At 48.6% G+C, this 12882-nt stretch overlaps 5 protein-coding genes across 5 annotated transcripts; 3 read left to right on the top strand and 2 right to left on the bottom strand.

The window, feature by feature from the left end:
• Window positions 1–86: 86 nt before the first annotated feature.
• Window positions 87–1677, bottom strand: NFIA_026860 (glycoside hydrolase family 5 protein; the record flags this gene model as incomplete). The annotated part of the gene is made up of 4 exons (XM_001261508.1): window positions 87–755; window positions 808–1188; window positions 1246–1510; window positions 1580–1677. 4 exons carry the CDS (start codon window positions 1675–1677, stop codon window positions 87–89), a joined length of 1413 nt encoding a protein of 470 aa, XP_001261509.1.
• Window positions 1678–2402: 725 nt separating this feature from the next.
• On the bottom strand, window positions 2403–5107 carry NFIA_026870 (putative APSES transcription factor (MbpA); the record flags this gene model as incomplete). The annotated part of the gene is made up of 3 exons (XM_001261509.1): window positions 2403–3088; window positions 3143–4847; window positions 4904–5107. 3 exons carry the CDS (start codon window positions 5105–5107, stop codon window positions 2403–2405), a joined length of 2595 nt encoding a protein of 864 aa, XP_001261510.1.
• Window positions 5108–5846: 739 nt separating this feature from the next.
• NFIA_026880 (uncharacterized protein) lies at window positions 5847–6887 on the top strand (the record flags this gene model as incomplete). Its single annotated transcript, XM_001261510.1, has 1 exon — window positions 5847–6887. One exon carries the CDS (start codon window positions 5847–5849, stop codon window positions 6885–6887), a length of 1041 nt encoding a protein of 346 aa, XP_001261511.1.
• A 629-nt stretch (window positions 6888–7516) lies between these two features.
• Window positions 7517–8325, top strand: NFIA_026890 (uncharacterized protein; the record flags this gene model as incomplete). Its single annotated transcript, XM_001261511.1, has 2 exons — window positions 7517–7863; window positions 7890–8325. 2 exons carry the CDS (start codon window positions 7517–7519, stop codon window positions 8323–8325), a joined length of 783 nt encoding a protein of 260 aa, XP_001261512.1.
• A 1805-nt stretch (window positions 8326–10130) lies between these two features.
• On the top strand, window positions 10131–10982 carry NFIA_026900 (putative glutamine-serine rich protein MS8; the record flags this gene model as incomplete). Its single annotated transcript, XM_001261512.1, has 3 exons — window positions 10131–10295; window positions 10410–10843; window positions 10898–10982. The coding sequence occupies 3 exons, from the start codon at window positions 10131–10133 to the stop codon at window positions 10980–10982; spliced, it is 684 nt and encodes a 227-aa protein (XP_001261513.1).
• Window positions 10983–12882: the final 1900 nt, after the last annotated feature.

A 12882-nucleotide genomic window follows, 5' to 3' on the forward strand; every position in this document is an offset into this window, starting at 1 on the left:
GCACCAATTACAACTGTGGAGATTCGCAGAACATCCACAAGTCATCAGGGTGACTGATCGATAATCTACTCTCCATACACCAGCCCTCAGTGCTTCCTTGCGCGAGCATGTTCCCTGAGGATCTCATTCAGTCCTCCTCGCTGCTCACACTCGTCAAAGTGAAAGCTATGCGCCAAGGCCTCTAACTCCTTCTCATCCATTCCTCTGAATAGCTCCGCGAACTCGTCCACAAAAGATGCTGCCAAGAATGTCTGGAAGACGTTCCGCAGTAGGTGACGCTCCGTATGCCATGGGGTCGGGTACGTTTCCTTTGCTGTTGGACTGACCTTGTCGATCCAATCAACCAGTGGCTTTAGTGCTGCTTCAGGCTCCGCGGATGGCTCTCTGCCCCATGCATCAAGCCAGAACTTCTTTTTCTTCTCAAGCAAGGGCTGAATCGTCCTGTTCCATTTGCTGTCTGGGCTTGTATGGATCATACCCTGCAGGCCAATGTCCTTGTACAGCCAGATAGACCAGTGGATGTTGTACTTGTCGTAGATACGAAGCTGCTCTCCCAGAAGACTGTAACGTTCTTGATTGATGGTTTCTGCCTCTGCTTCCGTGCGGGGATTGGCGTAGACGGGCCCGAACTCGCCGTTCCAGATTACTGTCCCGTTTTTGTTCATGAATTCGGCTTTGCGAAGGTACTGCCGTTCAAGGTGTTCCTTTTGTTCTGGGGTTCCCTTGTATCGCTCTCCGGTAGGGAAACCCATTGACTAATATAGAAATTAGCATGAGTACTCTTTGTTCGGACGGGAAATGGCCTACAGAATAGTCATGCATGGCATAAACGCAGTTCGAAAGAACCTTCCCGAAGCCTTTCCACTCCATAGCGAACGTGTTTCCATCCAGCCACAAGATATGATCTGGGTCAATAGCTCGGATGGCCTTTTCAACGCGCTCATAGAAAGCCGGAAGCCGGACGTGCTCCGGATCGCAGGGCTCATTCAGAGGGTTGTATCCAGCAATCCATGGATTGTTTTTGTATCGTGCTGCAATCTGCTCCCACAGCCATACTGTCCGGTCTTGATGGTCCTTGAAATCCCAGAAAGCAGCGTAGCTGGTCGGGTTATCAGAATGCCAGTCCCCGTTCTGTCCACCAGGAGCGGTGTGCATATCCAGAATGGTGTATATCTTCTCTTTTGCGCACTATCATGGGGAATAACGAATCAGCATCATGCCGTTGTTACGCTGCAGGACTCTTACCAAATCAATAACCCGATCCAAGTGCTTGAACCCAGACTCCTTCAGTACCCGTGGGTTCATGTCATCCTCAAAATGGCGATAATTGAACGGGATCCGTATGCAATTCAATCCTAGCCCAGCAAAGAACTTGGCGTCCGCCTCGGTGAAGAAATACTCGAGCCATTTGTCGAAAAAGAATTCGTACTTCTCTGGCCCTAAGACCCTCCGCATAGCAGCACGATGTTGCGATTCATGACCTGGGTAACCAGTGATGAAATTCTCCATACTATTTTCAAAGATGTCAACTTCCATATCACTTCAAAGGGTGAAATAGAGGCACTGTGTTACTGCATACTTCATCCAACCGCCAATAGCGGCACCACGGAGAAGAACTTCGTCTCCATTGCTGTCAACGACTTTGTTGCCTTTGACTTTCAGAATTCCAGTAGCCATCTTGTCTTCAAATGATCTAGAAAATTGTTTATGTGCTTGCATTCACGTTGCTTTTACAACTTGGTCGATTTGGTTGGCATAGCCGAGGCGATACAAAGGGTTTTCAGTACCTTTATAAGTATTGACCGTCTGCTCGACTCTGAATAAAGGCAAAATCCATATCTGAATCTCCACATCGAGCCACTGGAGAGAGCACAGCTGGGGACAGGCGGAGTTAGCTCCTGTTCGCTTGCATTTCCTGCGGGGGACTTCCTATCATTTTGTCGGTTAAAAGACGCGATTTAGCCTGATTTCAGCACGCTGAGACTGAGGTGCGAAGCAGCCAAGCCCTGAAGGAGCGAATAACCCGACGTAGCTTCATTCCTGGAGTCATTGTCATCGGGGGGAACACCGACCAAGCAAATAAATCTGGGTGTTGCCCGACATTGACCTCCATGCTCGTGGCTCTACTGCTAAGAAAGACAATAATCACACAGACCCAATTGTCAATTGTCAGAAGAAGTATAAGTACAGTGGTATGACGTATCAGACAGTTATAGCTGCCATGGGTATCTGTAAATACAGACGTCGGATGCATATTGAGGCACAAAAAGAACTCCACAGATGCAAGAAAAACTCTAAACCTGGTTATGGACAATGATCCCTGACAACGAAATGTGACAACTCCGAGAGACAGCGGGCTAATGCGCAAAGACATGAAAAACTTCGTTTGTACCGTCACATGGCTACCAATCCTGACCTCGATCCCTCATGAGAATCTCGATAGCCTCATCCTCAGGAACAGGATTGTCATTCAAATCCTTCACGCATTGCGTTAACCCTTCGGCGGCTTCATCGACCTGTTCGGCCGTCCAGCCGGTACATGCCATAACCATTCGACGATAGTTCTGACCCAACACCACGTTCTTCGACTTCAAACGATCCACCTCGGCAAGTATCTCTTGATTGAAATCTTGATAGCATTTGATGCGTTGCTGCAGAATCTCAGGAGAAATCAGAGACTTGAGATAGGCTTCCTGCTTTTCGGAAAACCCTGATGTAGGATCGAACGTTTCGGGGAAAAGAGCATCAAATTCCGTCATGTCGACCCCAGAATCTTGATCCGCATCTCCAACTATCGTCATCTTGGAAGGCTCGAAGTCGCCACCATGTATCTCTTTGAGCGTCACGAGAAGATCTTCAGATGACCTTTCCAAATTTTTGATCCGTCTGCTTAGTTCGACCCGATCAGAAGACTTGCTCTTGAGGTCGTCCAGTTTCTTCTGTTCTATTTGGCGGGCCTTGGCAGTCTCGCGTATTTTGGAATGCCAATGTTCAAACTTCTCTTGCTTCTTGGACAAGTCGGTGGCTAGTTCTTTGTCGATCCCACCTAATGTCTCCTGTACTATTGCGCTAATCTGGGCCATTGTTGCTTCAAGTTGTTAGTATATCTTGATCACTAGGATTTGAGGGAGAGGTCCCGCACCATCAAAGATTTCTTTCTTTGTTTTGGCCAGATGATCAATGAAAGAGTCATTCTTGCTTCCGCCTTGTTGGGATTGAGCATTGGGGTCAACCATATCCACGCCGACGCCATAGTCGGCAGGACGGAGACCAGTGTGATTAGGTATATGAGGGTCAGCACCAACTTCTAGTAATTGAGGCACTAAGACAGAGCGCGCTCGCCCGGCAAGATTAAGTGCTGTGTCCCCTTGATCATCCCGAAGGTTGACAATTTCCGAAATAAATCTGCCCAGGGTAATGACTTCGCCTGTTTGAGTTTTATTACCATTGGTGCCCTCAACCCCATTCGGGGGCTGCTGGCTTATGGACGTGCCTCCATGGCGGACGATGAACTCCAGTAGAGCCTCCAAATAGTGCTTCGCGGACACATGTCCACCACCACCAGTCGCAGCCATCACTGCGATGTGGTGCAGGATCGTGCGTCCACTATAGTCAACCATGTCTATGGTGGGAGCCAGCACCTGTAATAAGCGCGGAAAGCTTCTGTAATCGAGGTTGTTTCTTGTCCCAACGGATTTTTGTAAAGCAGTTTCGCCCGCACCGTTTAAACGATAAATGCTCACGCCTTTCTCGACGAGCGCATAGATAAGAGGCATACGAGCAAGCATTGCTGCCCAATGAAGAGCGTTGTTGCGGTATTCGTCAAGTGGAATTTCAAGATCTTCACCAGTGAGTTGCAACAATGCCGGATGGTTGGAGAAATCCTTGGTCCTCTTGTCAAGGAACAAGGTCATGATGAGCTTCATCTTCTGAAATCTTTCTGGAGTTGTGGCAGGAGGCAGAGGATCTGACCCATGCCTGTCGACATCCACCATAGAAGCGGGCCCGTCCATCTCCTGGTAGAAAGAGTCGTTCGGTTCTGTCGGGGTAGGTTCTTGCATGGACAAGGAAGAGTGCTCCCGTTGGAGCCCGAAAGATGGCATATGGTTTGAAGACGACCTGATACGCTTACGAGGTGGCTCGATCGACTCTTCTGTTTCGAAGGCGGCGACATCAGGGCCATTGAATCGGCCATTGCTCTGTGCATTGCTGCCAAATTCACTGTCGGAGGCCACGCTGTACATGCTCTGCTGACTGCTGAAGGTGGGGAGCTGAGACTCCTGGCTGCCGATCTGATGTGACGACTTTCGCATGATACTCGAGCGCCTACTATCGGCGTTTCTTGCTGCAGGTGAATCGAACCGAGCTTTGCTGATAGCGTTGACAGCCGTTGCAGCGGTCCGGGAAATATTCTGGAAGAAGGTACCCTGCTGCGGTTGCGACATCCCGCGGTTATCCACACCGCTATAAAGCCTCTTCCTCTGCGCTGCCATCGCTTGCTCCTTTGTAGGGGTGTCTAGAGTGTCATGGCCAGCATTTGCGGTGCCGTTGGGTCCCATGTCGTATTCGAGAAGTGGTCTCAATAACTCCTCGACATGATACTCACGGCAAAGCTCGACGCCTCTCTGATAATTCACCCATGTTCCTTGGTATTTTCCATAGCCTCCCTGAACTTTCTCATGTTCGCCTGCAGCAATTTCTTTCTCAAGAGTTTTCGTTCTTCGAGCTTTGACAACGCCAGCTACTTTGAGGATTTGAGTAGCATTCAACCAGGAATCGGAACGACGCTTCATAACGGCAACACCATTTACTTCCATTTCGTAGACCGAGACGTTGGAATACACAGCCTTGAACAAGAAAAATCGTCAGTAAATAGAATTGCAATATCAAGGGATAAACCGACTTTGTAGATCTGCGGTCTATATTCCTCTTGATACTGCACCATTGCCCCATAGCCATTCGTATCATCAAACCCTCCAAAGCTGCCTCTTGCGCCACCTGGAAGACCATTTGGATAACTAAAGGACATCGATTGCTGCGAGCTTTTCGGAGGGGGTGTCGCTCGAGGCGTCGACGCGACGGACTGGGAAGCATTGAAAGATCCCATTTGTGACTGAGAGAAAGCTATCCCATTGGCGGAACCTAAGCTGCTTTGAGAGTACGACATGGGCAAGCTGGGCCGTGGAGGATGGTAATTGTTGGAAGTCATCACTTGGAGGTCCCGTTTCTGCCGAACCCTGACAACATGCACATGCGTGGTCTGAGCGTGATGTGTCAGTACAAAATGCGACTCCTCATATAATCATCAATACCCTTCCAGTTCATTTGGGGAATAAGCAAAAATGAAGGGAAATTTCGGGTCTGGACAAGGATGAAATGGAGTGGGGAATCGCACCTATTCAATAACTACCAAACAGGTGAGTCGCGCGAGGAGGCAACGAAGGGCGCGTGGCTGGCGCCTCGATCGTAAAAGGGATGGGAAAACAAGCCAATCTGAGCAAACGGAGAGATGTACAAGGAATAAGAACCAGAATTAATCAACCTGTAGCTATGAAATATGCATTCGCCAATTCTAGATTCAATCAGGCTGCAAATCGTGCATAGAAGTGAACGAAGATCGTGATGAGGAGTCGCGGGGCCTGACGGTCGCGTTCTCCGCTTGGCGTTTTCGCGTAACCCGAACTTAAAAAACCATCTATTTCCCTTTTCGGCCGGGGGATTGACTTGTTCTCCGCTTGATTCTTTGTCCATCGGTGATCGCGACGACTAACTGCACTGCAAGATGCAGTATAGACGGATATTCTCAATTCCATGAACTGCGATCGATAGACTTTTCCAAGTGAACAATGTCCTCCTCACCGCTCATCCCTCCCGAACAATGGCGACATCTCTTCCGTGCCTTGCTGCGCGAATGCACATATCTCCCTGATCCGATCGCTAGAGGTTACATGCATGACTATGTAGTCCGGAGATTTCGACGCTATTCCGACAAATCGCAATCTAAACTACAAGATGATTTACATCGGCAGCACCTCCTCCGCAAAACCGCAACCCAGAAACTGTCGTTGTTGAAGCGTGCCAACGAAGGCTATTCTCGCCCGCTCGAAAAAGTACTCCGGCTCTCATATGGACGAAATGGAAAGAAAAGAAGGGACTTGTTAGATGTCTTCATTGTCCCGGAAGTCCCTCCCGATGCCTTGGCCGTGGAAGGCATTCTGAAGGGGCCTTCGATGTTCGAAGATGATTGGAAACCTCCGACGATTGTGCTCGATCTCCTGAAGTCTCAATTGCGGAATGGAGTCATTTCACAGCTCAGCGATCGTTCTGTTGTTAAGACTCTGGAGCCGCCTATACCCAAGGAAAACAGCTGGGGCAAGCCGGTTGCCAAAAGTCGTCGGCGGAACATCAGGAAAAAATGGTACTACGCTGTGCTTGACAGCCTCTTGCCGCCGCTCCCCGATGCAGAGCTCGATACATTGCATGGTCTGATCTCTGGGAGAATACCATGGACACCACCGAAGAGAAGGAAAGCCGTTGGCGTTCCCCTGGACTCTCCCAGCCAGACCAGTCTTGATGTAGCATTTCTGACAGAAGGACCAAAAAAGGGGCCGACGTTTAGGGACTTCGTCAATGGACGACCTCATCAAATCACACGACGATTCATGCAACGACTCTGGAGGCGCATCTACTGCATGGTGCCGCGCTTGGAATGGGATGAGAAGAACCAAAAACATTATTTCAAGTGGGAATCGGTGAAGCCCTTTCCCCACATACCTACCGTCGTTGAACACGATCAAGTGCCAGACCTGTTCCAGAAGGTTGATGTCAACGGGAGATTAATACAGCGTCCCTCTAGGGGCCGGGTAGAGGTGGCTACGGAAGAGTAACCGCGTGCTACTTTCCGCCTTGCCCATAGCGGGCTCGAGGATTGGCATAGAGCGTGAGACCTCTCTCGCGCACAGCTCTAGCCATAGTCAGGCCATATATTAGCGCTGTCCCTTCATTTGACCAGGACGGTATTTCCCGAATCCTCGGATGATAGGTTCGCGGATCGTTATTATGTGCCTTCCGGAACTTACTCAAAGGTATCATCCTGAGACTGAAAGTACTGTGTACAGCTGGTACACCTACATGTTGTCTCCGACAATATCGCTCTGCCTCCGACAGCTGCTGGTTAAAAGAGCAAAATACTAGACATGACGTCATATAGAGAAACATCTAGGTACATGAGCGAGCATTTAGAGAGGAATCAGTGAAGACGCGATCAAGATTCCTTCTAATAAAGCCAATAATAAATCAACCAATGAAACTCTGACGAGCTGTTAGATTTCTCTGATCGTTGCAGGGTGACCCCTGAAGGTAATCGCGATAGCTCATATCGCGCGTCTTGTCATACCCCTGAACCTTCCCAAATTCGATGCGTTTTCCACCAACTGATGTGATTTTTCATCATTCAACTTATCTCTGTCATCTATTCAGTCTTTCCAGAGACGCCTCCAACGCTACATAGGACACCATGTCTCTCAAAAGGAAATCCACAGACCTGGACCCTTCAAATGCTGAGAACATCCCTCCTGAGATTGATAGCGACGATGAACGGCTAAACTACATCGAGTGGAACTGCGACCAAGTTCGTCGACGGATTCGCTCCTTCATAGAAAGCGGAGAGATGAAAATCGGCGAGTTCCAAAATGCACTTGGCGTCTCCTCGCGTTCCTACCTGGACTTTATGGGCCAGAACGGCCGCGACAAGGGCTCTGGATCATCGACATATATCAACGCGGCGCGTTTCTTCAAGAAACGCGAATTGCAAGGCATCAAGCCACCCCGGAAGAAGAGGGCCACCAAGGAATCGCAGAAAATGTTCCCGAAAAGTACGATGTGTCTAGTATTCGTCTCGACGGGGAGTCGGACCAGAGCGTCCCCGTCTGGGACACTTGTGATGTCGTTCGCGAAAAGATCAATGCGCACCTTCGTGACCCGGACGTGACCAAAGCTCAGTTCCTGCGCGATATCGCGAAAGCTGCGTATCCGGGTACAGACAAGAAACTCAATGCCAATGTGCTCAATGACTTTCTCTCCAAGCGTGGTGCCAATGCGGGTAACACAAGCAGCGTCTTCTGCGCGGCGTATGTATTCTTCGAAAAGTTGCGAATCAGAGATAACAAGCCGAAAACCAAATTTCGAGAAGAAATGGAAGCTGTCTGGCGGCATGAGGGTGGCTTTGATTGTGTGACACCATCCCATCACGGGGTCTGGATAACTAAAGGAGAAAGGCCATATGTTGACAAATATGGCATGCTGAGGATTGAACGAGTTCGATAGGGAGTTGCTGATTACTGTGTATGTATATTGGGATTAGCTAAAGTGGACTCGACTTATTCATTTCCTATCTACTTGTGGTAGACATATCTTGAGTCCTGGATAGATTCAAGATCCACAATTCCTCCGTTGTTGGAAATGCAGCAAGTGCAATGCAGCCAATGCGAGCTCTGGAAGAGGAGGGAAACCACAGTCATCCACTCTGTTTCTATCCCCAACCAGAAACTCGAACCAGCCTACCACTGTGGATGGTTACAAGCAGCATTGAATGATACAACACCATCGGCCCAGGCTGGAAAGGACAGGAGGGAAAAACAAGATGTTTCAGCGGTGGCAGCTCGTACGGCAAATGTCAAAAGAGACCAGGTCCCGACTCCTTGAATGGTCTCCGATGACCGAATCTCGTCTGTGTACGAGAAGGAAGTGTTGGATCTATAACTTGTTGGAAACTACCTGCAACATGGTGGAAGTCATGGATCTTGGAGATATGAGGTCACCTTAAATGATATGGTTGCATGTATTAAGGCCCCAGGCCCACTGCTTTCCTTGACAGACTCCTCGAGAAGAAGCTTGCATCAGTCCAGTATATTCCTCACCATCATCTAGGTATTGACAGGATTCATGCCTTCTTCCGAAGCGAGACAGGTGGAACTTCGGGCGAGAATCAGATGATCGACTAAGCCTTTATCTGGAAGGACCCCACGGAGCCGAGTTAGCCAGAATAAATACCATGGCGTCTGCTAGAATGGTCTGAGTACAGTCATGAGTGCCATGCTCGTCCTTCAATCACATAATTTCACCTAGGGATTCAGGGTCAACAGCTCAAACGGGCTGGTTTCAGATCTGAAGGGACCATGTAGGTCCTTGGTTGAAGCATGAAAGTAAGTAAATGAGCTGGATAATGGGGAAAACAAAATCCAGAGAAAATGCATTCTCGTGTCGCTGCGGCCGCCATTGACAAGGCCACGGAGGAAGGGAGGAGGTCAAATTGTTCCATCTTTACCAGCCTAGGCTCGATACCAACAAAACAGTTAGGTTGGCAGTCACACATTTGCTCTCAGGTTGATTTCCCCTTCGCCTTTATCAGCTGAGTGTATTATGCCACCTCGTTCCCGAGCCTGACAATAATCTGGCCAGTGTGTGATTATTTCCGAAGGAGAAGAGCTTTTTTGTTACAGATATATATTGGCGGCTACATCACAAACAGGAAAATATCCTGACCCACGGACCATATAATAATGACAAAGTATTGTGAAGAGCTGAGATTTGATTTATTAATAGATGTAGCAATATAAAGTATCGGCTCTTTGACTGCGAACATTGTGTTAGCGGATCTTCGTGTCCCATTTCCCAACTGCTTGTCTTGTAGGTCAACTGCTTAGTCACAGTAGCCACAGACTAACTACTAGAAATACTCATCTTTGAAGGATCATGGGGCGGTGCATGAAATGCAACACAATCTCAGAGTTGATTTCCCTTCGTAGTGTGGCTCCTACATCCTAGATAAACACAGATCAATTTCAAGAGCAGCTAATCTTATTGGTGATAAATCATGGCTTAGCCGCTGCACCGCCTCGTAATCCACGTACTGACTGGGACGGAGCCCCTGAATTTCACCAAGTTCCGTGCTGAGCCGTGGCTCCTTCCATCATTGTCAGACGGCCCCGCCATTGCGACTGAGATTGCGAACGCCAGTCCTTCGTATATAAGACCACCTCACCTGCGCCTCGCCCTTTCATTTTCCTTATTGTGTATTGCAATATTTCATCCATCGAAGACAAATTACTCACTATCTCGCTCTCATCACAATGTCTGATCCATACAACAACCACTACAATCAATACGGTGCCCCGCAGCAAGGCCATGGCCAGCCCAACGACGGATACTACGGAGGTCAACATAACTACAACTACCCTCCTCCACAAGGCCAGTACGGGCAGCCTCCGCAGCAACATGGGCACTATCCACCTGGAGTAAGTATTCTTTGATCGAATCATGTTTCTGAAACTTATTACACGGTCAATGATTGGTTTCGTCGCGCCGTTACTTGAAGACCCCTTCGTGAGCTAACTTTCCTGGTTCGATAGCCTTCCTACGACCAGCAACAGCACCATCCTCAATATTCCGGTCCTCCTCCTTCATACGGCCAACAGGGGTACCCGCCTCAACATGGCGCTCCTCACCAGCAGGGCGGGTACCCAGGTGATCAAAACTACGGGCAAGGCGCGCCCTTGAACTATCCGCCACACGACCGCGGTCACTCTCCGTATGCCCCCCAGCAGCAACAACACAATCCCCAAGGAGCAAGCGCATCTTACTATGGCGCTCCTCACCCGGAACAACACCACCAGGGGGCGCATGCTCCTGTTCCCGTCGGACAGGAGGGCGAAAGGGGCCTGGGCTCGACCTTGCTTGGAGGTGCTGCTGGTGGGATTATAGGCAAAAAGCTCGGTGGTGGACTTCTAGGCGCTGCAGGAGGAGCACTAGCAGGCGCTGCTGGAATGAACATGGCCACGAAGATGTAAGGCTCAGCACTTTCTTTGACTGATCGTAATAGACTCTAACTTTCGAATAGGACGAAGAAGCACAAGAAGGAGAAGAAACACCACAAGGGCCACAGGCGTGGATCGAGTTCTAGCTCTAGCTCGAGCTCTTCTTGATTAGTTCCCTTGGTCACCCGAGCGCAAGTTCATTTTTGAATTTTGCCAACCTTGTTCGCTGCAAGTCTAGCTACGACAGTTACGATGATACCCTGTTGTGCTCTAAATGAACAAAACAGCCGAAGATGAAGATGGTGTTCCCTGGCGTTTTCTGTATTCTTACATCCGTATAGTTGACAGACTGTTAACAGCTTATCGTTCATCCAAACGTATATTCTCCATTATATCATATTCACGTTCGTAATCAGCTTGAGAAGCTGTTGACATCGGCCAGCTCTTACAGAGGTATTTGATCCCCAGAATGATGACAAGAGAATGCTCAGCGTATCAAGCATTCTCGTTGTTGCCACACCATAACGCCTGGACCGAATCGGTCCCGCTTCGGTAACTACAGCCTATTCCTGTGGAACGGCAGCAAAAGCGTCCCATTTAAGGGTCCAGAATGAGCGACGTCAATGGCTTTGTTGGCGGTAGAATCGGGAGATGTTCTAGAAGTTAGCTTGGAAGCTCCGCAGAAAACTTGGGTGGCAAATCGTACGCTCTATGGTTGCGATTTATGCAGACTCTAACGGATAATCCACCGAGCGTCGACCACGAGACTGGTTACCACCATTCATTTGAATTTCAGGTTTATCCTATTGCGTCTCTTTCTGGTGTAGGATTACTGAGTCAAGACGTAATAAATGTGTAGGTGGGAATGGTGGCGAGCGGACAGCTGACTCATGCTCTGTGACATGGCTGGATGACATGTTATATAATCTGATTGGACATGATGAGTTTGATTATCGGGGGCTGTAGGAATGAATCAAGTTGCAGATAGTGATGATACCGAGGAACTGGGCGACGTCCTCGATGTCGAGGTTTGACTGTGGTGCAGGAGATACAAGGGTTTACTTCGGAAAAAATGTTCTGGGCTTCTCTATGCTTGACGAGCAAGGACGAGATCCGATCGGAAAAATTCATGGGATTGGCAACGGAGGAGGCAGAAAAATTTCCCCAAAATCATGATAACGGGACAACCAAGTGAGACAAAAATTTGAGGCAAAGTTTGAACAGACTAAGGCACTGAAATCTACCGAAGTCCGAAATGCCTTTCATGGTATTGAAAGAACAATAATCTTGAGGTTAAAGTTTTTGACCCACACCGGCTTGCCACCTTCTCCGGCTTTTTTCGCGGGGGATAAGGCAGGATCAGGATCTCAATCCGGAGATTCTGATAGCGATAACGAGGCGCCCTGGGATCGAAAATATCGAATTCCGATACTCGATAAGCAACGATAAGGGATAAGGATGGATTTCTGATTTCCGAAGTAGGTAGTATCATTGGTGGTTCGTTGCTTTTGAGTAATCAAATTTCAGGAGTCATCTGCAATGCACCTATGATTTTTTGGCAAGGGGAAGGAGACCACGTAAACCAACCATAAAGTTCAACCTAGGAGCAGCCAGTTTGATAAATTGGTCGAGAGGTTTTACTATGCTATGCTACATGCCAGATAACAGATTAAGCGGTGAGATTCGTTCCTTTTCCTTGTCAGGGAAGAATGGCGGTGATGCTCATCCATGCCTCCTGTAAGCCATCGTTTCAGACGTTGGGAAATGAACGAGTAGCAAGCTGCTTCGTATGAACCCCAGACTATCCCTGAATACGTACGGAGTACTCTTGTCTCTTTTGTGCTTGTCCCCTTTCCCTGTAATCTCGGTTGCATTTTGACTTTCTGCCTTCTTGTCGATAAGGGGCCGGTCCCCTCTCATATATTTTCCTCTACGATCCTCTTATGAAGGCAATGCAAGGAATTATACTGGCGTAGAATGTTGATCGAGCAGAGAGTTCAGAAATAATAATGATAATCCAAGCTTGCGTTCCTTGAATTTTCCAGTTCCACCGCCTTGTTATCGTAAT

This window comes from Aspergillus fischeri, genomic scaffold (genome assembly GCF_000149645.3).
Source record: "Aspergillus fischeri NRRL 181 1099437636263 genomic scaffold, whole genome shotgun sequence".
NCBI lineage: Eukaryota > Fungi > Ascomycota > Eurotiomycetes > Eurotiales > Aspergillaceae > Aspergillus > Aspergillus fischeri.